Source organism: Rana temporaria, chromosome 2 (genome assembly GCF_905171775.1).
Source record: "Rana temporaria chromosome 2, aRanTem1.1, whole genome shotgun sequence".
In the NCBI taxonomy this organism is placed as follows: Eukaryota; Metazoa; Chordata; class Amphibia; order Anura; family Ranidae; genus Rana; species Rana temporaria.
The window spans coordinates 536,198,320-536,224,641 of record NC_053490.1 but is presented as its reverse complement, the minus strand read 5'-3'; the positions used below and the strand labels follow the sequence as shown (position 1 = coordinate 536,224,641).

Sequence of the window (26,322 nt, the reverse complement as noted above, 5' to 3'; positions counted from 1 at the left end):
GTCCAAGGAGGTGCATGGCATCTCCTGGGCTTATCCCTGTTATTTACATTTGACATGGGTCGATGCCGCTGCTATGCCTGCTGCTTGCCTTCTCCTGCCTAATCACAGAAGCCTTTGTATTATGTGAACTTGTGCCCAATCACAGAAGCCTTTGTATTCTTTGATAGGCATGAGCATAGCTACTCTGTGTGCCTCCCTCTCCTCTCTCACAGCCCTGGAGTGTCAGTGTATGCTCTGGGATAGCCATAAATGTGTCTGATATAAATAATAGAGATAAGTTCAGGAGATGTCATGCACCTCCATGGTGTGCCTGCACTTTTCACAAAGTGGGTGAAGCCCAGGAATTACGCTTTAATGTTACACATGTTTGCAAAATGATGCCAAGTAAACACACCGAAGTTTATACCTTGTATATGTAGTAATAATATGCCTGAATTACAGAGGTGGCTCTAGGCTTTGTGAGGCCTTAGGCAAAACTTGACATGGGGCCCCACTCTCGTCCATGATGGGAAAAATAATTAAAGGACAAGAGCCTCTTCCCCACAACCCTGGCCGGTGGTTGTAGGGGTCTGCGGGCAGGGGGCTTATCAGAGTCTGGAAGTCCCCCAGATCCTGCTCTTTAATAACTAAGGGGCAGGTGCCACCCAGTGATTTCACCTGGTGAACCCGCTCCCTTGTGACATCATTGACTGAGGGCATGCTGAGTCATTGACGTCACAATGGGTGGTGTCACCGATATTCACTGGTTGTTAGGGACGCTGGACTCTTAACGCTGCCTGAGCATAGCAGCCTTAATGTCCCCTGTCCCTCAAAACTGGGGTAATACATTGGGTAAGTTAGGCGGCCGCGAGGCCCCTGTGACTGCGCGGCCTTAGGCGACCGCCTAATTTGCCTAATTAAAGAGCCGCCTCTGCTGAATTATGTACTGTATATAACCTGTATTGGTGAACCAATGATATGTCAGTATGTGGCTGAATTTCTGTTTCCAGGCAATCCATTCTATAGGCTGGCACCATGAAGGACGTCAGTTCATGTGCAGTCACTCGGACGGCAGCCTCACTGTATGGAACATGAAGAACCCTGCCAGGCCCTTTCAAGTCACTATTCCCCATGGTAAGTGTAAGCCTTTCATCCCTGGTTGCAGTCCCCAGGCTTAATAAAACAATATCCCTACCAAAACCCAAACTTTATAAATGGGTCCCTGCATTTAATATTAAGCAGGAAGATGCTTTTGGATTTAAAAGCAAGGCAGGAGAGAAGTGAACAGAAAGTCGCGTCACTGGACAAAGGCGTCACACTCAGCCAGGTTATAGCTAGACCATTATTCCTAATCTTTATGGACAGCATACTGACAGGAATTGTACCAGCTGATTGGAGAAAAGCCAATGTGGTACCAATATTCAAAAAATGGCAGAGAGATATTCCTGGAAACTACAGACCAGTCAGCCTAACATCAATAGTAGGTAAATTATTGGAGGGGATAATATGGGACTATATCCAAGAATTTGCTGAAGAACATCGTATCATTATTAGTAATCAGCATGGGTTTACGAAAGGTCATTCCTGCCAGATCAATCTGCTTACATTCTACGAGGAAGAAAGCTACTACCTAAATAGGAGAATGGTATTAACCACTTAAGGACCGCCTAACACCGATATACGTCGGCAGAATGGTACGGCTGGGCACAATCACATAAGGGTACGTCCTCTTTAGGTGCCCAGCCGTGGGTCGCCGGCGAGCGCCCGCGACCCGGTCCGAAGCTCCACGGCCGCGGGACCTGTGGACCTGATCGCCGCCGGTGACTCGGACGGGCGGGGCGCTTAACATTTTTTATTTTATTTATTTAATTATTATTTTTACACTGTTCCATTGAAAAAAAATTCAGATCACTTTTATTGCTGTCACAAGGAATGTAAACATCCCTTGTGACAGTAATAGGCAGTAACAGGTACTCTTTATGGAGGGATCTGGGTGTCTAAAAGACCCCAAATCCCTCCTTTGCACTTAAAAGTATTCAAAGCGCCAAGATTGGCATTTTAGAATACCTTGGATTTTTTTTTTTAATCGGCACCGTTGGCTGCGGTGTAAACTGGAAGTGGCGTCCCTTCCGGGTTACTACATCGGAGACCCGATCAAAGCCGATTCCGGCTTTGTTTAGGACTCCGGTCAGCTGGCGGAAGGTGTCGGCTGGTCGCTCGGGTCTCCTGGTAGGACGGGAGACCCGAGTGGAGCAGCAGAAGACGGTACGAGGGGGTGACATCCCCTCCTGCTGCTTGTGATAACGGCCTAGTGGCTGCTTAGCCGCAACGGTTGTTATCACTTGAAAGCCGACCGCAGGCTCTAAAAAACGGTACCAGGATGATGCCTCTGGCTGCAGGCATCACCCCGGTATAACCACTTCGGGTACGTGATTTTTCTTGAAGCGGTTAACTAAAGATGCGGTTTTGCCACGGAGTCCCCCCGTAAAGGCGTGGCCAGGTAAGGAATGGACGGCCCCCAAGCCAACTCCCTTTGCAATATGACTCTTCAAGGACTTGGTCAGTTTACAATCACTCATTCCTATAAGATAAGTCATTCAAGGTGACCAGAATAGGGCTTTATTAGATATTTGTGAGGCCAACCTTAATAAGGAAAATCAAATACAGTGGAACCTTGGATTACGAGCATAATCCGTTCCAGGAGAACGCTCATAATCCAAAGTACTCGCATATCAAAGCGAGTTTCCCCATTGAAGTCAATGGAAACGGAAATAATTAGTTCCGCAGTGACTTCAATGGGATGCAATACCGAATGCGGCCAGAGGTGGGGGGCACCGGAGAGCCTTGGAAAACTGCCGAAAAGGCCAGAGGACACTTCGGCTGACCTCGGCAAACCTCGGAAAGACTTCCTACCAGAGATTTGCCGAGGTCAGCCGTGCTGTCCTCGGGCCTTTCTGTGCATTTCCGAAGGGCCCCCCACCTCAGGCCAAAAGCGGTACTGCACACCGCTTTGGCCTGAATCATGCTCAATTTGCGAGATAACACTCGCAAACCGAGTCTCGATTTTTTAAAATACCCAGCGCTCGTATTGCGAAACGCTCGTTAACCGCGTTACGCGCAATCCGAGGTTCCACTGTATGCAAATCAACAAGTCACACTGGTGTGACCGAGGACTACATCTCCAGGACAACTTGTTCTGTTAACCACTTCAGCCCCGGAAGAATTTACCCCCTTCCTGACCATAGCATTTTTTTTGCGATTCGGCACTGCGTCACTTTAACCACTTAACCCCCGGATCATATTGCTGGTCAAAGACCAGAGCACTTTTTGCGATTCGGCACTGCGTCGCTTTACCTGACAATTGCGCGGTCGTGCGACGTGGCTCCCAAACAAAATTGGTGTCCTTTTTTCCCCACAAATAGAGGTTTCTTTTGGTGGTATTTGATCACCTCTGCGGTTCTTAGTTTTTGCGCTATAAACAAAAATAGAGCGACAATTTTGAAAAAAAATAATATTTTTTACTTTTTACCATAATAAATATCCCCAAAAAAATATATATAAAAAAAAACATTTTTTATCCTCAGTTTAGGCCGATACGTATTTTTGGTATATTGATTGGTTTGCGCAAAAGTTATAGGCCCGGATTCAGAAAGAAGTTACGACGGCGTAACTCCGAATGCGGGCCGTCGCAACTCGGCGCCTGATTCATAGAATCCGATACGCCTCACAGTTGCCTAGATACGAGCGGCGTAAGTCTCTTACGCCGTCGTATCTTAATTGCATATTTACGCTGGCCGCTAGGTGGCGCTTCCGTAGATTTACGTGTCAAATATGGTAATGAGCTAGATACGCCGATTCAGAAACGTACGTGCGCCCCGGCGCATTTTTTTACGTCGTTTACGTAAGGCTTTTTTTGGCGTATAGTTACCCCTGCTCTATGAGGCGTAGCCAATGTTAGGTATGGACGTCGGGCCAGCGCCGAATTTTGCGTCGTTTGCGTAAGTCGTACGCGAATAGGGCTGTGCGTAAGTTACGTTCACGTCTAAAGCAATGACTATTTGCGGCGTAATTTGGAGCATGCGCACTGGGATACTTTCACGGACGGCGCATGTGCCGTTCGTTAGTAACATCAATTACGTGGGGTCACGACTGTTTAGCATACAACACGCCCCCTACCAGCCTATTTTGAATTAGGCAGGCTTACGCCGGCCCATATACGCTACGCCGCCGTAACTTCGGGGGGAAGTTCTTTCTGAATACGGGACTTGCCTCTCAAAGTTACGGCGGTGTAGCGTATATGAGATACGCTACGCTCGCCTAAAGATAGGCATTTGTATCTGAATCCGGGCCAGAGTGTCTACAAAATAGGGGATAGTTTTATGGCATTTATATTAATAATTTTTTTTATTAGTAATGGCGGCGATCTTCGATTTTTACTGCGACATTATTGCGGACACATCGGACACTTTTGTCACTATTTTGGGACCATTGTCTTTTATACAGCGATCAGTGATAAAAATGGGGATAGTTTTATGGCATTTTTATTAGCATTTTTTTTTATTAGTAATGGCGGCGATCAGCCAATTTTATCATGACTGTGACATTATGGCGGACACATCGGACACTTTTGACGCTATTTTGGGACCATTGTTATTTATACAACGATCAGTGCTATAAAAAAGCACTGATTACTGTGTAAATGACACTGGCAGGGAAGGGGATAAACAGTAAGGAGCGAGGAAGGGGTTAAGTGTGTCCTAGGGAGTGATTCTAACTGTGGGGGGGGGGGCGTGGGCTACCACTGACATGACAGAGATCACTGCTCCCGATGTCATCGGGAGCAGTAGATCACTGTGCCGTCACTAGGCAGAACAGGAAAATGCCTTGGGGTTAAACACTAGGGGGCAAAGAAGGGGTTAAGTGTGTCCTAGGGAGTGATTCTAACTGTGGGGGGATGGGCTACCACTGACATGACAGCGATTACTGTTCCCGATCACAGGGAGCAGTAGATCCCTGTCCTGTTGCTACGCAGAACAGGGAAATGCCTTGTTTACATAGGAATCTCCCCGTTCTGCCTCTCCTCACCGCAATCGCGGGCCGCCGGCGAACATCGAGTTTGCGGGACCCGCAGGCACAATCCCAGGGCGCGCGCGCCCACTAGGCGTCAAATTTAAAGGGAAGTACATGTATGCCCATTTGCTTGCCCGTGCCATTCTGCCGACGTATATCGGCGTGCGGCGGTCGGGAAGCGGTTTAAAAAAAACAGACTGAAAATAGAGGAAAAGAACACGCTTCGATCAGAAGCCGCTCGCGGTCTCTGTGTTCGATCAGAAGCCATTCGCGGTCTCTGTGTTCGATCAGAAGCCATTCGCGATCTCTGTGTTCGATCAGAAGCCATTCGCGGTCTCTGTGTTCAATAAGAAGCCGTTCGCGGTCTCTGTGTTCGATTAGAAGCCGTTCGCGGTCTCTGTGTTCGATCAGAAGCCGTTGGCGGTCTCTGTGTTACTTTTCTATACATAGGTTTGTGTTTTTGTTTCCTGCAGGGAAGAATCAAAAAGATGGAAGGAAACCTGAATCCTGTAGACCGATATTAAAGGTTGAATACAAAACCTGTAAGAACAGGTAAGCTTGTATTATATGGTATTATATTGTATTATATTGTATTGTATTGTATTGTATTGTATTATATGGTATTATATGGTATTATATTGTATTATATTGTATTATATGGTATTATATGGTATTATATTGTATTATATTGTATGACGAGCGGCTGTATGCTGCAGTAATAAATGGTGATATGTCTGCAGACGGACCCCCTGTCCATTCTTCACACTGACATCACCCGGGACTGTACTGCGTGTACACTGACAGCATTATGAATGGCCTTAATGTGTGCATTGAATCTGGATGTAGCAGTGACATTACAGCCCTGCATTAGATATCAGGGACATATTTTTTACTTGTTTATGTCTCCAAAACTGCGGCCTTTTGCTTGTCTTTATCTGGCTCTTGGGGCAGTATTCCATCTACTGACACCAACGATGGGGTAGAATTTCATTGACACCAACAATGGGGCAGCATTCCTTCCATTGACACCAACGATGGGGGGTAGAATTCCTCCTACTGACACCAACGATGGGGTAGAATTTCTTCCATTGACATCAACGATGGGGCAGAACTCTTTTTGTTGACACCAATGATGGGGTAGAATTTCTTCCATTGACACCAACGATGGGGGGTAGAATTCCTTCCATTGACACCAACGATGGGGCGCTATTCCTCCCACTGACACCAACGATAGGGCAGAACTCCTTCTACTGACACCAACGATGGGGCAGAACTCTTTTCGTTGACACCAATGATGGGGTAGAACTCCTCCCATTAACACCAACGATGGAGCAAAATTCCCTCCATTGACACTAATGATGGGGCACTATTCCTCTTACTGACAACAATAGGGCAGAACTCCTTCTACTGACACCAACGATTGGGTAGAATCCCTTCCATTGACACCAACAATTGGGTAGAATCCCTTCCATTGACACTAACAATGGGGCAGGATTCTCTCCATTGGGGTAGATTCAAAGAGCAATTGCGTCTGCGTAACCATAGTTACACAGCGCAATTGCTTACTTGCGCCGGCGTTTCGAATGCTCCTGATTCAGGAACCTCGATATGCCGACTGCAGCCTAAGAAATGACTGGCATTAAGGCTCCTTATGCCGTCATATCTTAGGCTGCATTCTTACGCAGGCCGCTAGGTGGCGTTCCCGTTGTGGTCAGCGTATAGTATGCAAATTGCATACTAACGCCGATTCACAACCCTACGCAAGCCCTGCGTACGCAGTTTACGTCGTTTGCGTACATCGGTTTTTGCGTAAGGCTGCCCCTGCTATTAGCAGGGGCAGCCAATGCTACGTATACCTGTCGTTCCCGTGTCGCGAAATTTGAAATTTACGTCATTTGCGTAAGTGAATCCTGAATGGCGCTGGACGCCATTCACGTTCACTTTGAAGCAAATGACGTCCTTGCGACGTCATTTACCACAATGCACGTCGGGAAAGTTTCCCGACGGAGCATGCGCACTACGCTCAGCATGGGAACACGCCTAATTTAAATGATCCATGCCCCCTACGGGATCATTTAAATTGCGCGCGCTTACGCCGGGCATTTTGCCGGAGCGCCCACGCAATTTACGGAGCTACTGCTCCATGAATCGAGGGTAGCACAGACAATTTGCGGGGGCGCAGGGCAAAAACGGTGCCCTGCGCCTACGTAAAAACTGCGCAAATGTTACTGAATCTACCCCAGTGACTCCAACAATGGGGCAGATGCCCAATAAGTGCCCCCCCCCCCAACAAAAAAAAACTAATATAGATTGTAAAAAAAATAAAAAAAAAATAATATAAATTGTGAAAAAAAAAAAACTAATATAAATGGTAAAAAAAAAAATTGTAAATAAGTTAATTGTAAGAAAAATAAAAAAAACAACTACTGACAAAGTTCATGCCCAATCAGTGCACATCTGTGCCACTATCACATGACACATGAACAAAGTATCGGTAATCTGTATCGGCGAGTACTTGAAAAAATGTATCAGTACTTGTACTCGGTCTTAAAAAATGTGGTATAGGTGCAACCCCAACATCTGTGAAATATGAAATGCGGCCACCCCAGTCTTGTAGGACACACATTCTGTGATCAATAAACAATAAAATAAAAAACACTAACACCATCCACTCCCCCCCCCCCCCCCCAAAAAAAAAAAAAGAAAGCATTGTAAAAAAAAATAACAAAAGATAATAAATTGTAAAAAAAATAAAAGTTCATGCCCCATCAGTGCCACTGTCACATGACACATGAACAAAGTATCGGTAATCGGTATCGGCGAATACTTGAACAAACGTATCGGCACTGTACTCGGTCTTAAAAATGTGGTATCGGTGCAACCCCAACATCTGTGAAATATGAAATGCGGCCACCCTAGTCTTGCAGGACACACATATATAGCTAGATTCACAAAGAGTTACGCCGGCGTATCAGTAGATACGCCGACGTAACTCTGAATCTACGCCGTGCTAAATTTAAGCGTATTCTGGAAACCAGATACGCTTAAATTAGGCTAAGATACGAGCGGCGTAAGTCTCCTACGCCGTCGTATCTTAGGGTGCAATATTTACGCTGGCCGCTAGGTGACGCTTCCGTTAAGTTCGGCGTAGAATATGCAAATGACTAGATACGCCGATTCAGAAACGTTTTTTTACGTCGTTTACGTATGGCTTTTTCCGGTGTAAAGTTAGTCGAACAAATAGCTGGCCTAGTCAATGTTAAGTATGGCCGTCATTCCCGCGTCGAAATGTGAAATTTTTACGTTGTTTGCGTAAGTCGTCCGTGAATGGGGCTGGACTTAATTTACGTTCACGTCAAAACCAATACGTCCTTGCGGCGTACTTTGGAGCAATGCACACTGGGATATGTCCAAGGACGGCGCATGCTCGTAAAAAACGTCAATCACGTCGGGTCACCTATCATTTACATAAAACACGCCCCCCTCATCCTCATTTGAATTAGGCGCGCTTACGCCGGCCCCATTTGCGCTAAGCCGCCGTAACTTAGGAGGCAAGTGCTTTGTGAATAGAGCACTTGCCTCTCTGACTTACGGCGGCGTAGCGTAAATACGATACGCTACGCCAGCTGAAAGATGCGCCGCCCTACCTGAATCTAGCTATCTGTGATGAAGTAGAGCCTGCATGCTGAAGAAGTCTGTTTTTCTACAAAAAAATAAACGAGCGGTGGCCGGGGTTTTGATCCTTCCCTACGTAGGTCAGCTCCCAGTACTCATAAATAGGACCCTGCACGTGCCTACAGAAGCTCCGGTGATGTTATTTTATCTCGGACACACTCCCCCCACATCTGAAGGATTTACAATGATTTTATTCTCTGGAAGAGAAGGTTAGAGTGGCTCCGCTATGCGGTATTTGTAGAGCACTTCAAAAAGATCTACAATGGACAGCAGGCTTTGCCTGTGCTTAGGGAGATCAAACGCTCTCAGAAACCTTTTTCTAGGGTCCAAAGAAAGCCTTTGTTGTGTAGAAAAAGCTTTTTTTTTGTGTTTTGAGCTTCTTCAGAGGGCTGCTTCACCCCCCATTCCTCATAAGCATAATGGCCTTCTGAACCTGCGAGCGTGCCTTAGCAAAAAACCTCAGAGGGGCGCCGCACCACAAATGGGCGATGATTCATTTATTCTAAAACAAGAAAGATCTTTTTGCCTTTTTGAAATATGTTATTCATAAATCAATTTTATGTGAATTATGGAAATTTCTGACTTATTTTAAAAGCCAAAATATGGCCTCCCCCTCGTTCCATAGAGAGAGTTGGCCTGATTCTTGCCTGTGGTGTCCATATGAGATCTTTTTTTTTACAGTGATTTTATTTTTTTTAGTCGATTGTCAGTGTGTATTTTTTTTATTATTATTATTTGCATTTTATTTTATAAATTATTTATTGCAATTTTTTTTCTTTTTTTTAATCAGCCCTGATGGGGGGGGCTTTGGTGAGATATCAGGGGTTTTAACAGACCTTTGACATCTCCCCTTTAAGACAGAGAAAGGGACTAGGGACACATATTCCCCAATCCCTTTCTCAGCAGCCTCTGCTGAAATGAATGGAGAGAAGCTCCTCTCCATTCATAAACTGAAGCATCGTAATCACAGGTTACGATGCTCAGTTATATGAGTCAGTAATCACTGGGGTAGATTCAGAGAACAATTACGCCAGCGTATCCATAGATATGCTGCGTAATTGCTAAGCTGCGCCGGCGTATCTGCTTTCTGTATTCAGAAAGCTAGATACGCCGACATTAGCCTAAGATACGACTGGCATAAGTCTCTTACGCCGTCGTATCTTAGGGTGCATTCTTACGCTGGCCGCTAGGGGCGCTTCCGTTGTTGTCGGCGTAGATTATGCAAATTAACTAGATACGCCGATTCACAAGCGTACGTGCGCCCGGCGGTAGTTTTTTACGTCGTTTGCGTAAGTCTTTTTCGGCGTAACGTTGCTCCTGCTATTAGGAGGCGCAGCCAATGTTAAGTATGGACGTCGTTCCCGCTTCGAAATTTGAATTTTTTACGTCGTTTGCATAAGTCGTTCGCGAATAGGGCTGGACGTAATTTACGTTCACGTCGAAACCAATACGTCGTTGCGCCGTACTTGGAAGCAATGCACACTGGGATATGTACACAAACGTCAATCACGTCGGGTCATCCATTATTTACATAAAACACGCCCCCCCTTCCACATTTGAATTACGCGGGCTTACGCCGGCCCCATTTACGCTACGCCGCCACAACTTACGGAGCAAGTGCTTTGTGAATACAGCACTTGCTCCTGTAAGTTACGGCGGCGTAGCGTAAATACGATACGCTGCGCCGCTGTATCATTGGGCGCCCCTACCTGAATCTACCCCACTGACTCTGTCCATTCGGAAAAGGTTGGAGCCGGGTTTAGCGGCTCCTACCTCCGCTCTCCTTCCTGACAAATTGAGGGGGGAGAGCGGCACGGAGGGGGGAGAAGACAGCACGGGGGGAGAGCACAGCACGGAAGGGGACAAGACAGCACGGGGGGAGAGCACAGCACGGAAGGGGACAATATGGCAAGGGGGGAAAGCACAGCACGGAGGGGGACAATACGGCACGGGGGAGAGCACAGCACGGAAGGGGACAATATGGCAAAGGGGGAAAGCACAGCACGGAAGGGGACAAGACGGCACGTGGGGAAAACGGCACAGAGGGGGAGAAGACGGCACGGGGGGAGAGCACAGCACAGAGGGGGACAAGACGGCACGGGGGGAGAGCACAGCACGGAGGGGGACGAAGACAGCAGGGGGGGGGGGAGACAACACTGAGAAGACTTGTAACTCCCCCCACCACCCGATACCTGCCCAGGTATCGGGTGAAGCATTGGAGCATTTCCCACAAGTACTCGGGAAATGCTCGGTGTCGGTACCGATACCGATACTAGTATCGGTATCGGGACATCCCTAATTCCTCCTATGTGCAGATTTTTTACATCTGTATCACCTCTGACTCGCCTGGGTTGCCAACTACTCCATGTTAAAAAAAAAAAAAGTCTGAGGCCTCGTACACACGACCGGTTTTCTCTGCAAAAACCAGCAAGAAAACTGCTGGCAGAGCTTTCTTGCCGAGATTCCCCTTCGTGTGTACGAGGCGTTCAGGTTTCTTGTATGGCCAGAATCTCGACGAGAAAAATAGAGAACCTGCGCTCTATTTTCTCGTCGAGATTCTTGCCGGCCTGTTTCCCGACGAGAAACCCGAGAGTGTGTATACTTACCTGTCGCGGTGGAAACCCGCGCATTGCTCGAAATGACTTTCGACGCATGCGCGGTAGCTTCCACGGCGTGACGCGCGGACGTCACCGCGCTCTTGCCTTTCAAAAGAACCGCGGTTCTTTTGAAAGGTCAGTGTGTACACTCGGGCGGCAAGAGATTCTTGGCAAGAATCTCGTTGGGAAAAACAATGGGCTAGATTCAGCATTGATTTACGCCGGCGTATCCATAGATACGCCGCGTAATTTCAAAGCTGCGCCGGCGTATCTTTTTTTTGTATTCAGAAAGCTAGATACGCCGACATTAGCCTAAGATCCGACTGGCGTAAGTCTGTTACGCCGTCGTATCTTAGGGTGCATTCTCACGCTGGCCGCTAGGTGGCGCTTCCGTCGTTTTCGGCGTAGAGTATGCAAATTACCTAGATACGCCGATTCACAAACGTACGTGCGCCCGGCGGTAGTTTTTTTCGGCGTTTGCGTAAGGCTTTGTCGGCGTAACGTTGCTCCTGCTTTTATGAGGCGTACGCAATGTTAAGTATGGACGTCGTTCCCGCTTCGATTTTTTTATTTTTTACGTCGTTCGCGAATAGGGCTGGACGTCATTTACGTTTACGTCGAAACCAATAAGTCGTTGCGGCATACTTGGGAGCAATGCACACTGGGATATGTAGACGGACGCCGTTCGTACAAAACGTCAATCACGTCAGGTCATCATAGATTTACATAAAACACGCCCCCCCCTTCCACATTTGAATTACGCGCGCTTACGCCGGCCCCATTTACGCTACGCCGCCGCAACTTACGGAGCAAGTGCTTTGTGAATACTGCACTTGCTCCTGTAAGTTGCGGCGGCGTAGCGTAAATACGATACGCTGCGCCGCCGTAACTATGCGCGCCCCTACCTGAATCTAGCCCAATGGTTTTTTTCCTGACGAGATTCTTGCCCGTGTGTACGAGGCCTGAGCCTCTCAACCCCTTGCCTGGCTGTCAGGAACCCGTTGTTCATCTATTTTACCTGTTGGTGGCACTGTGCTCGCTGTCAGCATGCAATCCCATTAGCCACCAGCATGTGTCTCCCTTCAGTCACTGAAGTCAGGCCACTTGGAAGGTGTTAAAAGTAGAGGTCGACCGATATGGGTTTTTCTCTGGCCGATGCCGATATTTAGAAATCAGGGCGGACGATTTTTGCGGCCGATATTTTAGGCCTTTTTTTTTTACTTTTTCCTTCATCTCAGAAAATCTAGGGTGGAGAGGTGGGGAGGAGGTTATTGTATAGGGTGGAGAGGTGGGGGTCCAGCCTATCAGTGTTCATCAGTGCCACCTCATTAGTGCCCACCAGTTCAGCCTGTCAGTGTCCATCAGTGCATCCTGTCAGTGCCCACCGGTGCAGCCCATAAGTGCCCACCAGTGGAGCCTATCAGTGCCCACCAGTGCCACCTAATTAGTGCCCACCAGTGCAGCCTGTCAGTGCAACCCCATCAGTGCAGCCCATCAGTACCCACCAGTGCAGCCCATCAGTGCCCACCAGTGGAGCCTATCAGTTTCCAGCAGTGCCACCTCATTAGTGCCCACCAGTTCAGCCTGTCAGTGCCACCTCATCAGTGCCCACTAGTGCAGCCCACCAGTGCCACCTCATTAGTGCCCACCAGTGCAGCCTATCAGTGTCCATCAGTGCCACCAGTGCAGACCATCAGCGCCACCTTATCAGTGCCCACCAGTGGAGCCTATCAGTGTCCAGCAGTGCCACCTCAACGTTATGTCCTTTCTTACTCACAGACAACTTACGCAAAAAAAAATAATTAAAATTCGACGCGGGAACGACGGCCATACTTTAACATGGCACGTCTATCTATACGCCACGAAATAGCAGCTTTAACTATACGCCGGGAAAAGCCGACTAGCAAAGACGTAAGAGAATGCGACGGCCGCGCGTACCTTTGTGAATCGCCGGAAAATGCTAATTAGCATTCCCGACGCGGAAAACGACGCAAACTCCACCCAGCGGGCGCCGAAGTATTACACCTACGATCCGAAGGCGTACGAAGCCATACGCCTGTCGGATCGAAGCCAAAAGCCGTCGTATCTTGGTTTAACCACTTCTCTACTTTGGGTGTTTTTCAGATTTGGTGTTTACAAGACTAAAACAGTTTTTTTTGCTAGAAAATTACTTAAAACCCACAAACATTATATATTTATTTTTTTCTAATACCCTAGAGAATAAAATGGCGATCATTGCAATACTTTTTGTCACACCATATTTGCGCAGCGGTCCTACAAGCGCACTTTTTTTGGGAAAAAAACACTTTTTTGAATTAAAAAATAAGACAGCAATAAATTTGGCCCAATTTTTTTATATATTGTGAAAGATAATGTTACGCCGAGTAAAATGGTACCCAACATGTCACGCTTACAAATTGCGCCCGCTCGTGGCATGGCGTCAAACTTTTACCCTTAAAAATCTCGATAGGCGACGTTTAAAAAATTCTATAGGTTGCATTTTTTGAGTTACAGAGTAGGTCTAGGGCTAGAATTATTGCTCTCGCTCCAACGATCGCGGCGATACCTCACTTGTGTCGTTTGAACACAGTTTTCATATGCGGGTGCTACTCGCGTATGCGTTCGCTTCTGCGCACGAGCTCGTCGGGACGGGTCGCTTTAAAAATTTTTTTTTTTTTTTTCTTATTTATTTTTATTTATTTTATTATTTTTTACACTGGAAAAAAAATAAAAAATAAAATGATCACTTTTATTCCTATTACAAGGAATGTAAACATCCCTTGTAATAGAAAAAAGCATGACAGGTCCTCTTAAATATGAGATCTGGGGTCAAAAAGACCTCAGATCTCATATTTAGGCTTAAATGCAAAAAAAAAAAAAAAAAATTAGAAAATGTCATTTTTTCAAATGACCAAAAAAAATTTTTTTTCTTTAAGACGCTGGGCGGGACTGACGTTTTGACGTCACTTCCGCCCAGCAGAGCTATGGGGACGGGTGAAGGAGATTTTTCCTTCACTCGCAACCCCGCACAGCTGCCGAACGGTCGCGATCTCCTCTGCCGCTACCGACGGCTACGGTAAGCGGCGGGAGGGGGGGGCCCCTCTCCCGCCGCCGATAACGGCGATCACGCGGCGAATGCGCCGCGGAGACCGCCGTTATCGTGTACCGGACCGCTGACACTAAAGATAGATACCTCGGTTGTGGCAGCAGCTGCTGCCGTTACCGAGATATCTATCTTTAAAGTTAGGCCGTATAAAGACGTACAGCGGTCTGGAAGTGGTTAAGAATTCAAACTAAAGATACGACTCGGCAAATTTGAAAGTACGCCGGCGTGTCAGTAGATACTCCGGCGTACTTGTACTGTGAATCTGGCCCATAGTTATTAGTTGGTAGGGGGTGGCTGTGTCCTCTATTTCATTCCGGGACACTGTATTGTCCCAGAATGAAGGTGCTCGGGACCAGGGACAGACATGTCAATTGCGGGACAGTCCCGGGCAATCCGGGACACATGGGCACCCTACTCTCCAGGCCACCCTGACGCGGTGCGCCGGGGCCGAGTGATAAACTTGGCGGCTATGTCCGGGACGGGAGTGCGCCCCCAAGCTAACCCCCTTGGGAGAAAGCTTCCCAGAGGGGGGATAGCTCTTGTGGGAAGACAAGGATCGGGGGCCTCTTTAAACCTTTACGACCCCTTTAAGTAAACCTGTTTTTCTCCACATGGGCAAAGCACATGTTCACTTTTTTTTGTGTGCAAAGCATGACCCGCGTCCAATTCCTCCTCCCCCCGCACATAAACAACAAATATATCAGAACTGCTTCTAACACATTGGAGACTCTCCATCACGTGAATAATAATTGTGTGTATGGCAATCTTACCAGCTCGGGTTAATGCGCACCATAATAGTGATTAATACCCATACAGCGATCCATTATTCACACAGCGGCCTTATTATGTTCTTTAATGTATGATTCATGTAGAGTTTGCTGATCGCAGATAAACCATCGTTCACTGCTTCCCGTACCCACCAGCCCATAAATGTAATATATCGTCCTTATAGTCTCCCTGTCTGCAAATCCCGGTGTGACACTGGGAGATAGGAAGCCGTCTGGCTGCACAGGATCCACAATCTTTCACTGGATTTAGAAATAATGGCCCGGATTCACGTACCCTCGGCGCATAGTTATGCCGGCGTAGCGTATCGAATATACGCTACGCCAACGTGGCGCAGAGAGGCGAGCACAGTTAGCTGGATTCAGAGAGAATTAGGCCGGCGTATCAGTAGATACGCCGACCTAACTCGGAATCTGCGCCGTCCTAAGTTTAAGTGTATTCTCAAACTGAGATACACTTAAACCTAGCTAAGATACGACAGCCTGCGCTGTCGTATCTTAGGGTGCAATATTTAGGCTGGCCGCTAGGTGGCGCTTCCGTTGAGTTTGGCGTAGAATATGTAAATCACTAGATACGCCTATTCACGAATGTACATGCGCCCGTCGCAGTAAAGATACGCCGTTTACATAAGGCGTTTTCAGGCGTAAAGTTATTCCATCAAATAGCTGGACTAGTCAATGTTAAGTATGGCCGTCGTTCCCGCGTCGAAATGTGAAAATTTTACGTCGTTTGCGTAAGTCGTCCGTGAATAGGGCTGGACGTAATTTACGTTCACGTCGAAACCAATACATCCTTGCGGCGTACTTGGGCACAATGCACACTGGGATATGTGCACGGACGGCGCATGCGCCGTTCGTAAAAAACGTCAATCACGTCAGGTCACCCCCGTTAACATAAAACACGCCCCCTCATCCTCATTTGAATTAGGCGCGCTTACGCCGGCCCTATTTACGCTACGCCGCCTTAAGTTAGGAGGCAAGTACTTGCCTCTCTGACTTAAGGCGGCGTAGCGTAAATACGATATGCTACGCCGCCTTAAAGTTGCGGGGGCGTCTCTGAATCCAGCTAAGTATTCACAAAGCACTTGCTCCCAACGTTGCGCCGGCGTAACGTAAATTCCTAGGTGTACGCCAGCCTAATTCATAGTAGGTGGAAGTGGGCGTGATACATTTAAATGAACCGTGACCCCATGCAAATGATGGGCCAAACGAACGGCCCATGCGCCGTCCCGTGGAGGCTTCCTAGTGCGCATGCTCAGAATCACGTCGGAAAGAACGCCTAAGATACATCGAATCACTGAACGTAACCTACGCCCAGCCCTATTCACGTAGTACTACGTAAACGACGTAAAATACCACGGCTGTTCCGTGGTCCATACCTTTGCATGGGTTGCGCCTCCCTATATGTGGAATAACTTTACGCCGGACGTACGCCTTACGTAAACGGCGTATATTACTGCGACGGGCGCAAGTACCTTCGTGAATCGGCGTATCTCAGCCATTTGCATATTCGACGCGTAAATCAATGGGAGCGCCCCTTGCGGCCAGCGTAAATATGCGCCCAAGATACGCCGACGTAGGAAAGTTACGTCGGTCGGAAGAAGCCTATTTTTAGGCGTATCTAGTTCTGTGGGCACGGCGCACAGATAGGACGGCGCATAGTTACACTTACGCAGCGTATATCGAGATACGTCGGCGTAAGTTTTTGTGAATCCGGGCCAATATATATATATATAGAGACAAATTAGAGCTCCAGCCAAATATAAAAAACATCCTTTAGCCCTGTTATGTATTCATTAATAAATGAAATATTCTTTACAGTACTTATACTATAAATGACTGCAATGTGTCTATTTAATTTGACTTTTATATTATCTTCCCATAACTCCCTCAACAGAAACCAGATTAAAAGTGGGTTCTGCACTGTGAGCCATTCATGTTTTTACCTTACATGTTTCAGGCCCTGTTTACATACCTCCCAACTTTTGAACTTCAGAACGAGGGACATTTCGGGGGGAGACAGTGACCAAAAAGTGGGTGTGGCCCAACATGGTAGTGGGAGGGGCTTGGGGGGCAGTGGTTAAAACAAAACCTGGGCTTCCTTGTACCTATAAAAAAATTCTGTGCCACTCTGTCTGCTTCTATTGGCACAGACAGGGGTGACTCAGCCCCGCCCCCTGCTCCCTCATCACAGCATTTAATTGTACCGATCGGTCATGTGTCCATTCATAACTGAAGGATAGTACTCTGTGTTTACTATGTTTCGGTTTGTGAATGGATGGGAAGTGGTGCACTGCCCTTCTGACCCCATCCACTGCCCTTCAGACCGAGTCCACTGCCCTTCAGACCGAGTCCACTGCCCTTCAGACCGAGTCCACTGCCCTTCAGACCAAGTCCACTGCCCTTGTGGCAGTGGCAAAACTACTAGGGTCACACTTGTGACCGGGCTCTGGCATTCCGCCACCGTGGGAAGACCCCGGTCACAAGTGTGACCCTAGTAGTTCCGTCACAGGACTGTAAATGGTGTCAGTCTGTAGGGCAGTGGACTTGGTCTGTAGGGCAGTGAACTTGGTCTGTAGGGCAGTGGGGATGGTCTGTAGGGCAGTGGACTTGGGCTGTAGGCCCGCTGCAGAACATGTGAAAGGGTCACAGGACTGTAAATGGTGTCAGTCTGTAGGGCAGTGGACTTGGTCTGTAGGGCAGTGAACTTGGTCTGTAGGGCAGTGGACATGGTCTGTAGGGCAGTGGACATGGTCTGTAGGGCAGTGGACTTGGTCTGTAGGGCAGTGGGCTTGGTCTGTAGGGCAGTGGGCATGGTCTGTAGGGCAGTGGACTTGGTCTGTAGGGCAGTGGGCATGGTCTGTAGGGCAGTGGACTTGGTCTTTAGGGCAGTGGGCATGGTCTGTAGGGCAGTGGACTTGGTCTGTAGGCCCGCTGCAGAACATGTGAAAGGGTCACAGGACTGTAAATGGTGTCAGTCTGTAGGGCAGTGGACATGGTCTGTAGGGCAGTGGACATGGTCTGTAGGGCAGTGGACTTGGTCTGTAGGGCAGTGGGCATGGTCTGTAGGGCAGTGGGCATGGTCTGTAGGGCAATGGACTTGGTCTGTAGGCCCGCTGCAGAACATGTGAAAGTGTCACAGGATTGTAAATGGTGTCAGTCTGTAGGGCAGTGGGCATGGTCTGTAGGGCAGTGGGCATGGTCTGTAGGGCAATGGACTTGGTCTGTAGGCCCGCTGCAGAACATGTGAAAGTGTCACAGGACTGTAAATGGTGTCAGTCTGTAGGGCAGTGGACTTGGTCTGTAGGGCAGTGGACATGGTCTGTAGGGCAGTGGACATGGTCTGTAGGGCAGTGGACATGGTCTGTAGGGCAGTGGACATGGTCTGTAGGGCAGTGGACTTGGTCTGTAGGGCAGTGGAAATGGTCTGTAGGGCAGTGGACATGGTCTGTAGGGCAGTGGACTTGGTCTGTAGGGCGGTGGACTTGGTCTGTAGGGCAGTGGACATGGTCTGTAGGGCAGTGGACTTGGTCTGTAGGGCAGTGGACATGGTCTGTAGGGCAGTGGACTTGGTCTGTAGGGCAGTGGGCATGGTCTGTAGGGCAGTGGACTTGGTCTGTAGGCCCGCTTCAGAACATGTGAAAGGGTCGCAGGACTGTAAATGGTGTCAGTCTGTAGGGCAGTGGACATGGTCTGTAGGGCAGTGGGCATGGTCTGTAGGGCAGTGGACATGGTCTGTAGGGCAGTGGGCATGGTCTGTAGGGCAGTGGACATGGTCTGTAGGGCAGTGGACATGGTCTGTAGGGCGGTGGACTTGGTCTGTAGGGCGGTGGACTTGGTCTGTAGGGCAGTGGACATGGTCTGTAGGGCAGTGGACATGGTCTGTAGGGAGGTGGACTTGGTCTGTAGGGCAGTGGACTTGGTCTGTAGGGCAGTGGACTTGGTCTGTAGGCCCGCTGCAGAACATGTGAAAGGGTCCCGCTGCAGGACCGTAATAAAAGACCCCATGATGGGAGTAAAGGGCCCTGAGAGCAGTATGAAGGGCCCCAGGCTCAGAGGTTTCATGTTTTTTTTTTGCATCTGGGGTCTTGAAGTTTCTACTTAGCCTTTGGTTTTTCTATTGCAGAGCTGAACATGTGTACGTATACACGCTCCTACATACTGCTCGAGGTTATGACTGCCGCATTAAACATGTCAATCTGTTGACCTTGGGAAAGCGAATTAAAAATATTATTATGTGGTAGGAAGATGCTAACAAGATTTCATGTATGGGAACAATAGCTTATCCCAGGATTCATTACACGAGGCCCCCCCGGGGCGGTTCACATTAATACCACGCACTCTCTCTGCCTGTCTGTGTGTATAAACAGCTGCCTTGTGTTTGACTTGTCTTGTAGCGAGCCGTTCATCATATTCTCCGGAGGCTTGTCCTACGATAAAGCCAGCAGAAGACCGAGTCTGACCATCATGCACGGAAAGGCCATCACCGTCCTGGAGATGGATCACCCCATTGTGGACTTTTTAACCCTTTGTGAAACGCCCTATTCAAATGGTAAGAGAGGAGAGATGGTTTTGCTGTGAAATTATTCTGCATTCGTTAGACGTAAACACCGGTAATGCAGCATGCGGGTCTACCCAACATGCTACTCTGGGGTGCACCAGACCATAAAGTGATGGATCTTTGCCCGGGGGTTCTCGGATCTTCATTGGATAGATTGATAGCAACGCAACCATTGGCTCCTGCTGCCGTCAATCAAATTCAATGACGCAGGGGGGGGCTGAGCCGAGTCCTGGATGCTGAATGCAGAACTCGGGAGCGCGCCTCGATGTGCTGGATCTTTGCCCGGGGGTTCTCCGCTCTTCATTGGATAGATTGATAGCAGCGCAGCCATTGGCTCCTGCTGCTGTCAATCAAATTCAATGACGCGGGGGGGCGGAGCCGAGTCCTGGATGCCGAATGGAGCGCGCCTCGATTCGCTGGATCTTTGCCCGGAGGTTCTCGACTCTTCATTGGATAGATTGATAGCAGCGCAGCCAATGGCTCCTGCTGCTGTCAATCAAATCCAATGATGCGGGGGGCGGAGCCGAGTCCTGGGCGCCGAATGCAGGACTCGGGAGTGCGCCTCGGCGCGCTGGATCTTTGCCCGGGGGTTCTCGGCTCTTCATTGGATAGATTGATAGCAGCGCAGCCATTGGCTCCTGCTGCTGTCAATCAAATCCAATGACGCGGGGGGGCGAGTCCTGGACGCCAAATGCAGGACTTGCCCAGCGGTTCTCGGCTCTTCATTGGATAGATTGATAGCAGCGCAGCCATTGGCTCCTGCTGCTGTCAATCAAATCCAATGATGCGTGGGGGGCGGGGCTGAGTCCTGGACGCCGAATGCAGGACTCGGGAGCGCGCCCGCAAGGTAACCCCTTTGGGAGAGCGCTTCCCATAGGGGGTTATCTGAAGCGGGGAGGAGCCGAGGGACCCCAGAAAACGGCTGCACAGTGGAGGTAAGTATGACATGTTTCTTTTTTTTTTTATTGAACCTATTGTATCACTATCAAAAAATAAAAAAAATCGGGAAGGGTGCAAATACTTTTTCACAACACTGTAATTGCTCGGTTTGGAGACCCATTGAATCTTCCTGACGTAGTTAATGTTCCTTTGGAACAAGTGAGGTGTTCTCAGGGAAAGCGGGACCCTCTCTCATTGACTAGTACAAACCCGGGGATCTAATCATAGAATCGCAGTGCCAGAGACCCCATGAAGTAGAAGAAATCAGTTTGGCAGCCTCTGCCAGAATATCAGATCCGGGAGGCATCCGCCATAACGTGCAAGAAGAGAAAAGATCTGAAATTGTGTCATTTCTCTTCCTTATTAGTTTAATTCTCATTACAGAGAAAACGGGAAACTCAATTAACTTGTGTCTGCTCTTAGAATTCCAGGAACCGTACGCCGTGGCCGTGTTGATGGAGAGGGATCTTATCGTGGTCGATCTCACACAGAGCAAGTAAGATGCCCATTTCCCATGTTATCCTGTCTTGTAGCCACCAATTCAATTGTATTGACAGTACCTTTAAAGAAACATTATTTATATTTACTATGCATTATACCAGGCATGTCCAAGGTCCGGCCCGTGGGCCAAATGCGGCCCCCCTGTTGATTTAAAATGGCCCCCTGGGGATTTGGATATATATATTGTTTGTGGCCCCCGGGGCCACAAAAGATATAGGGCTAGATTCAGATAGGTTAGCGGATCTTTAGATCCGCGTAACCTATCTGATTTACGTTACGCCGCCGCAATTTTTTGAAGCAAGTGCTTTATTCAGAAAGCACTTGCCTCTAAAGTTGTGGCGGCGTATCGTAAATCCCCCGGCGGAATTCAAATTCCGCGGCTAGGGGGCGTGTACTATTTAAATCAGGCGCGTCCCCGCGCCGATCGAACAGCGCATGCGCCGTCTGCAAATTTTCCCAGCGTGCATTGCTTCAAATGACGTCGCAAGGACGTCATTGGTTTCGACGTTAACGTAAATTACGTCCGGCCGTATTCGCGAACGACTTACGCAAAGGACGTAAAAAATTCAAAACTCGGCGCGGGAACGACGGCCAGACTTAACATAGGATACGCCGCACTTACCCCTGCTATAGGGGTAACTTTCCGCCGGAAAAAGCCGGCCGCAAACAACATAAAAAAAAAGTGCCGGGCGGTCGTTAGTTTCTGAATCGGCGTAAATGCTCATTTGCATATTCGATGCGTAAAAGATATGGAAGCGCCACCTAGCGGCCGGCCTGGAATTGCAGCCTAAGATCCGACGGTGTAAGTCACTTACACCTGTCGGATCTTAAGCATATCTATGCGTAACTGATTCTATGAATCGGGCGCATAGATACGACGGCCGGATTTAGAAATACGACGGCGTATCAGGAGATACGCCGTCGTATCTTCTTTCTGAATCCGGCCCATATACTGTATTTATTGGCGCTGCCTTGGAGGGCACAGGGAGGGGGCGGGCGAGCGCCATCAGATTACATGAAGAGAATCTCCTGTTTACTCAGCAGCGTCCGTATTGGAAGTCCTGTCTCCTGGGATGCCATTGGACGACTGTTCTGTCTATCATAGGAGGCGGGACTTTGTATTAAAGAGGCCACAGGGTAAACAAGAGATTCTCCTGTTTGTAATCTGTCAGCACTCGTAAGGCTGCATTGATGGCACGTGTGAGGCTGCATTCATGGCAATGGTATGGCTGCATTCATGGCAATGGTATGGCTGCATTCATGGCAATGGTATGGCTGCATTCATGGCGATGGTAAGGCTGCATTCATGGCACTGGTAAGGCTACATTCATGGCACTGGTAAGGCTGCATTCATGGCACTGGTAAGGCTGCATTCATGGCAATGGTAAGGCTGCATTCATGGCAATGGTAAGGCTGCATTCATGGCAATGGTAAGGCTGCATTCATGGCAATGGTAAGGCTGCATTCATGGCAATGGTGAGCCCATGCGCGTTATACGCCGATAAATACGCTATATACAAATAACACGCCCAAGCTCATCCATAGTCCTGAGCAGCGTTCTGGGATTCGTTGGGGCCACAAAAGAAATATATACAGTATATCCAAATAACACGCCCGAGTTCATTTCACCACACACAGCAATAAAGGCAAGAGAATTCTTGTTGGGCAGTGTATTAGTTGCTCAGATGAACACACTTAGGCCTCGTACACACGGCCGAGGAACTCGACGTGCCAAACACATCGAGTTCCTCGGCGAGTTCAGCCCTGAAGCCGCCGAGGAGCTCGGCGGGCCGAGAGCTCCCATAGAACAACGAGAAAATAGAGAACATGTTCTCTATTTTCTCCACGAGTTCCTCGGCGGCTCCATCGGGCCGAAAGTGTACACACGACAGAGTTTCTCGGCAGAATCCGGCTCTGACCGAGTTTCTCGCCGAATTCTGCCGAGAAACTCTGTCGTGTGTACGAGGCCTCAGACCGAATTTTAATGGTTCACAGAATATCAGGCAAAATAGTGGGCCCTCACGCATGTTCACTTCATCAAATCTGGCCCTCTTTGAAAAAAGTTTGGACACCCCTGCATTATACTATTGCTACATTTGTCAGGCATTATATTGTTTCTAGACGTGTTTTTGCAGAGGACACTTGAAGTCACGTGTGTCCCTTTTAAAATTCACATATTTATGCCGGCGTAGCGTATCGAATATACGCAGCGCACAGAGGCAAGCACAGTATTCACAAAGCACTCGCCCCCAGTCGCTGTTAAAGATACGCTGGGTTTTCTCGGCGTAAGCCGGCGTGGGTGGAAGTGGGCGTGAGCCATGCTAATGCGGCATGACCCCATGTAAATGAAGGACTGAGCGTCATAAAGTTACGAATAACGTACGGCGCATGCGCCGTCCCGTGGACGCATCCCAGTGCGCATGCTCATAATCACGTTGAAAACAACTGCCTAAGATACGTCGAATCACTGCCTACGACGTGAACGTAACCTACGCCTAGCCCTATTCACGTACTACGTAAACGACGTAAAATACGACGGCTGTGTTCCCTGGTCCATACCTTTGCATGACTTGCGCATCCTATATGGGGAATACCTTTACGCCGGACGCAAAGCGCACATATTATACGCCGGGCACAAGTACGTTTGTGAATCGGTGTATCTCCCTCATTTGCATAGGTGAATAGGAAATCAATGGGAGTACCACTTGCGGCCAGCGTAAATATGCGCCAACGATACGCCGACGTAGGAAAGTTACGCTGGTCGGAGGAAGCCTATTTTCAGGCGTATCTAGTTTTGTGGGGACGGCGCACAGATACGACGGCGCATACTTACACTTACGCGGCGTATCTCGAGATACGTCGGTGTAAGTGTTTTGTGAATCCGGGCCTATATTACCAAAGGTTTTGGGACGCCTGCCTGTACATGGCATCCCAGTCTTGGCCTGTAGGGTTCAATATTTGAGTTGGCCCCGCCCTTTGCAGTTATAACAACTTCACCTCCTCTGGGAAGGCCGTCCACAAGGCTTAGGAGCAGGGCCGTCTTTAAGGCAGGGCAAAAGGGGCAGCTTCCCTGGGCCCTGTCATTTGTTGTGGGGCCCAAAGCAGCTGCCTCATACTTGGCAACTGTCCCAGTTTAAATTCCCTTGTCCCTTGAAGTTTTAGTCCTGTGCTGTGTCCTGATATCTCAGTGTGAAGTGCTGCTACTAATGCTGCCCAGCTCTGCCCTATTGTTGTGTACAGATGACTCACCTGCAGACCCTGGGCCGGATTCAGATAGCCTTTACGCCGGCGTATCTATTGATACGCCGCGTAAGTGCTACGAAGCGCCGGCCTATCTTCTTTCTGTATTCAGAAAGCTAGATACGCCAGAATTTCCGATTTTGATTTTATTTTTATTTTTTTTAAGTTATTTCCCTATCCACATTTATTTCCAGAGTACTTGCCATGCTCTTCCCGACATTTTGCTGCCATTTGCAGCCCTTTCCCTTTTTAGAGACATTTTTGTAGTCAAAAGTCCGGGTCCCCATTGACTTCAATGGGGTTCGGGTCAAAGTTCGGGTCGGGTTCGGTCCCGAACCCGAACTTTTTTTTCAAAGTTCGGGTCCGAACCCGAACATCCAGGTGTCCGCTCAACTCTAATTACTAAGTATTAAATTATAGGTATTGGTGGAATTTCCTTTCAAATTTGGCCGTTAGTGAAAGTAACAAATACAAATTTATCCAAAGTTACAAATTATTTTCAGAAATAACGAATGCCGTATCTAAACGAATGGAACATAATGAATTAATTATAATAAATAACAATAATAACAATAAAAACTTTTTATTATAATTTTTTTATTATTAATTTGTTCCATTCCATTTGTTTAGATGCGATATTCGTCATTTCAGGTAATTTGTATTCGTTACGTTCACTAGCAGCCAAATTTGAAAGGAAATTACAATACCTATAATTTAATAGTTATTATTTCAGATTTTTAAATTTTCTAGTTTTAGGATTTTTGAATTTCCAAATTTACGAATTTCTAAATTTACGAATTTCCAAATTTACGAATTTCCAAATGTAATGCCCCGTACACACCATCACTTTATGTGATGAAAAAAAATGACGTTTTTAAAAACGTCACTTTAATTGACTGTGTGTGGGGGAAAACGTCGTTTTATGTCTTCTAAAAAACGACCAAAAAAAATTTAAGCATGCTTCAATTTTATGTGTCGTTTTTCAAAACGTCAACTTTTACTTCACAGAAATTGACCGTGTGTAGCAAAAACGTCGTTTAAAACGACGTTTTTTCACCCGCGCATGCCCAGAAGCTACTTATGAAGCAAGCTTCAATGGAAAAACGTGGTGAACGTAACCTCACTTTGCTAGAACATTGTGAGAAAACGATGGTGTGTAGGCAACTTCGTCTTTGAAAATTGAAGTTTCAAAAACGTTATTTTTTACTTCACAGAAAATGTCGTTTTTTTTCATCACATAAAGTGATGGTGTGTACGCGGCATAAGAATGTACGAATTTACAAATTTACGAATGTACGAATTTATGAATATACAAATTTATTAATGTACGAATTTACAAATGTACTCAGCATCCCTTAAGTGTTGTTCTGGGCTGATGAGGATGGGGAGGACCAGGAGCGGGGTCAGGGCGCACGGCACATAGTCCCTCTCTCCGCCGCCAGCCACAGGTCATGCCCATGTCCCAGAAGAGGACCATCAGGACCAGCACGATCCACGGGCAGTCCAGTCAGGCCCACTCCCTAACCGCCGCGCCCACGTGAGGTGGAAGGGAAGGCGGCGATCAGTGGCCTTACCTTAGGGGGCAGATGCTGCTCCTCGCTCCAGCTTGCCGAGGGGCCTTTGCTTCTCCTCCTGGCCGAACAAGAAGTGGATCCTGAGACCTGATTGGTTGGGAGTCCTAAGACTCCCTGGCCAATCGGGGGTTAAGGACCCGCTTCCTGATAAACACCTCATTCACAGTCTATAAGCACACCTGTACCACATCCACAGTCTATAAATACACCTGTACCACATCCACAGTCTATAATCACACCTGTACCTCATCCACAGTCTATAATCACACCTGTACCACATCCACAGTCTATAATC

General features: G+C 48.0%; 1 protein-coding gene across 7 annotated transcripts in view; it reads left to right on the top strand.

Annotated features, from left to right (window-relative positions):
- Positions 1–26,322, top strand: part of STXBP5L (syntaxin binding protein 5 like) — a 413,558-nt gene that overhangs the window by 212,801 nt on the left and 174,435 nt on the right. For all 7 annotated transcript variants that reach the window (XM_040339197.1, XM_040339195.1, XM_040339193.1 and 4 more), the window contains exons 8-11: positions 990–1,113; positions 5,523–5,601; positions 19,610–19,764; positions 21,136–21,208. In XM_040339197.1, the coding sequence (XP_040195131.1) occupies positions 990–1,113; positions 5,523–5,601; positions 19,610–19,764; positions 21,136–21,208 (431 nt within the window). The remainder of the gene's footprint in view (positions 1–989; positions 1,114–5,522; positions 5,602–19,609; positions 19,765–21,135; positions 21,209–26,322) is intronic.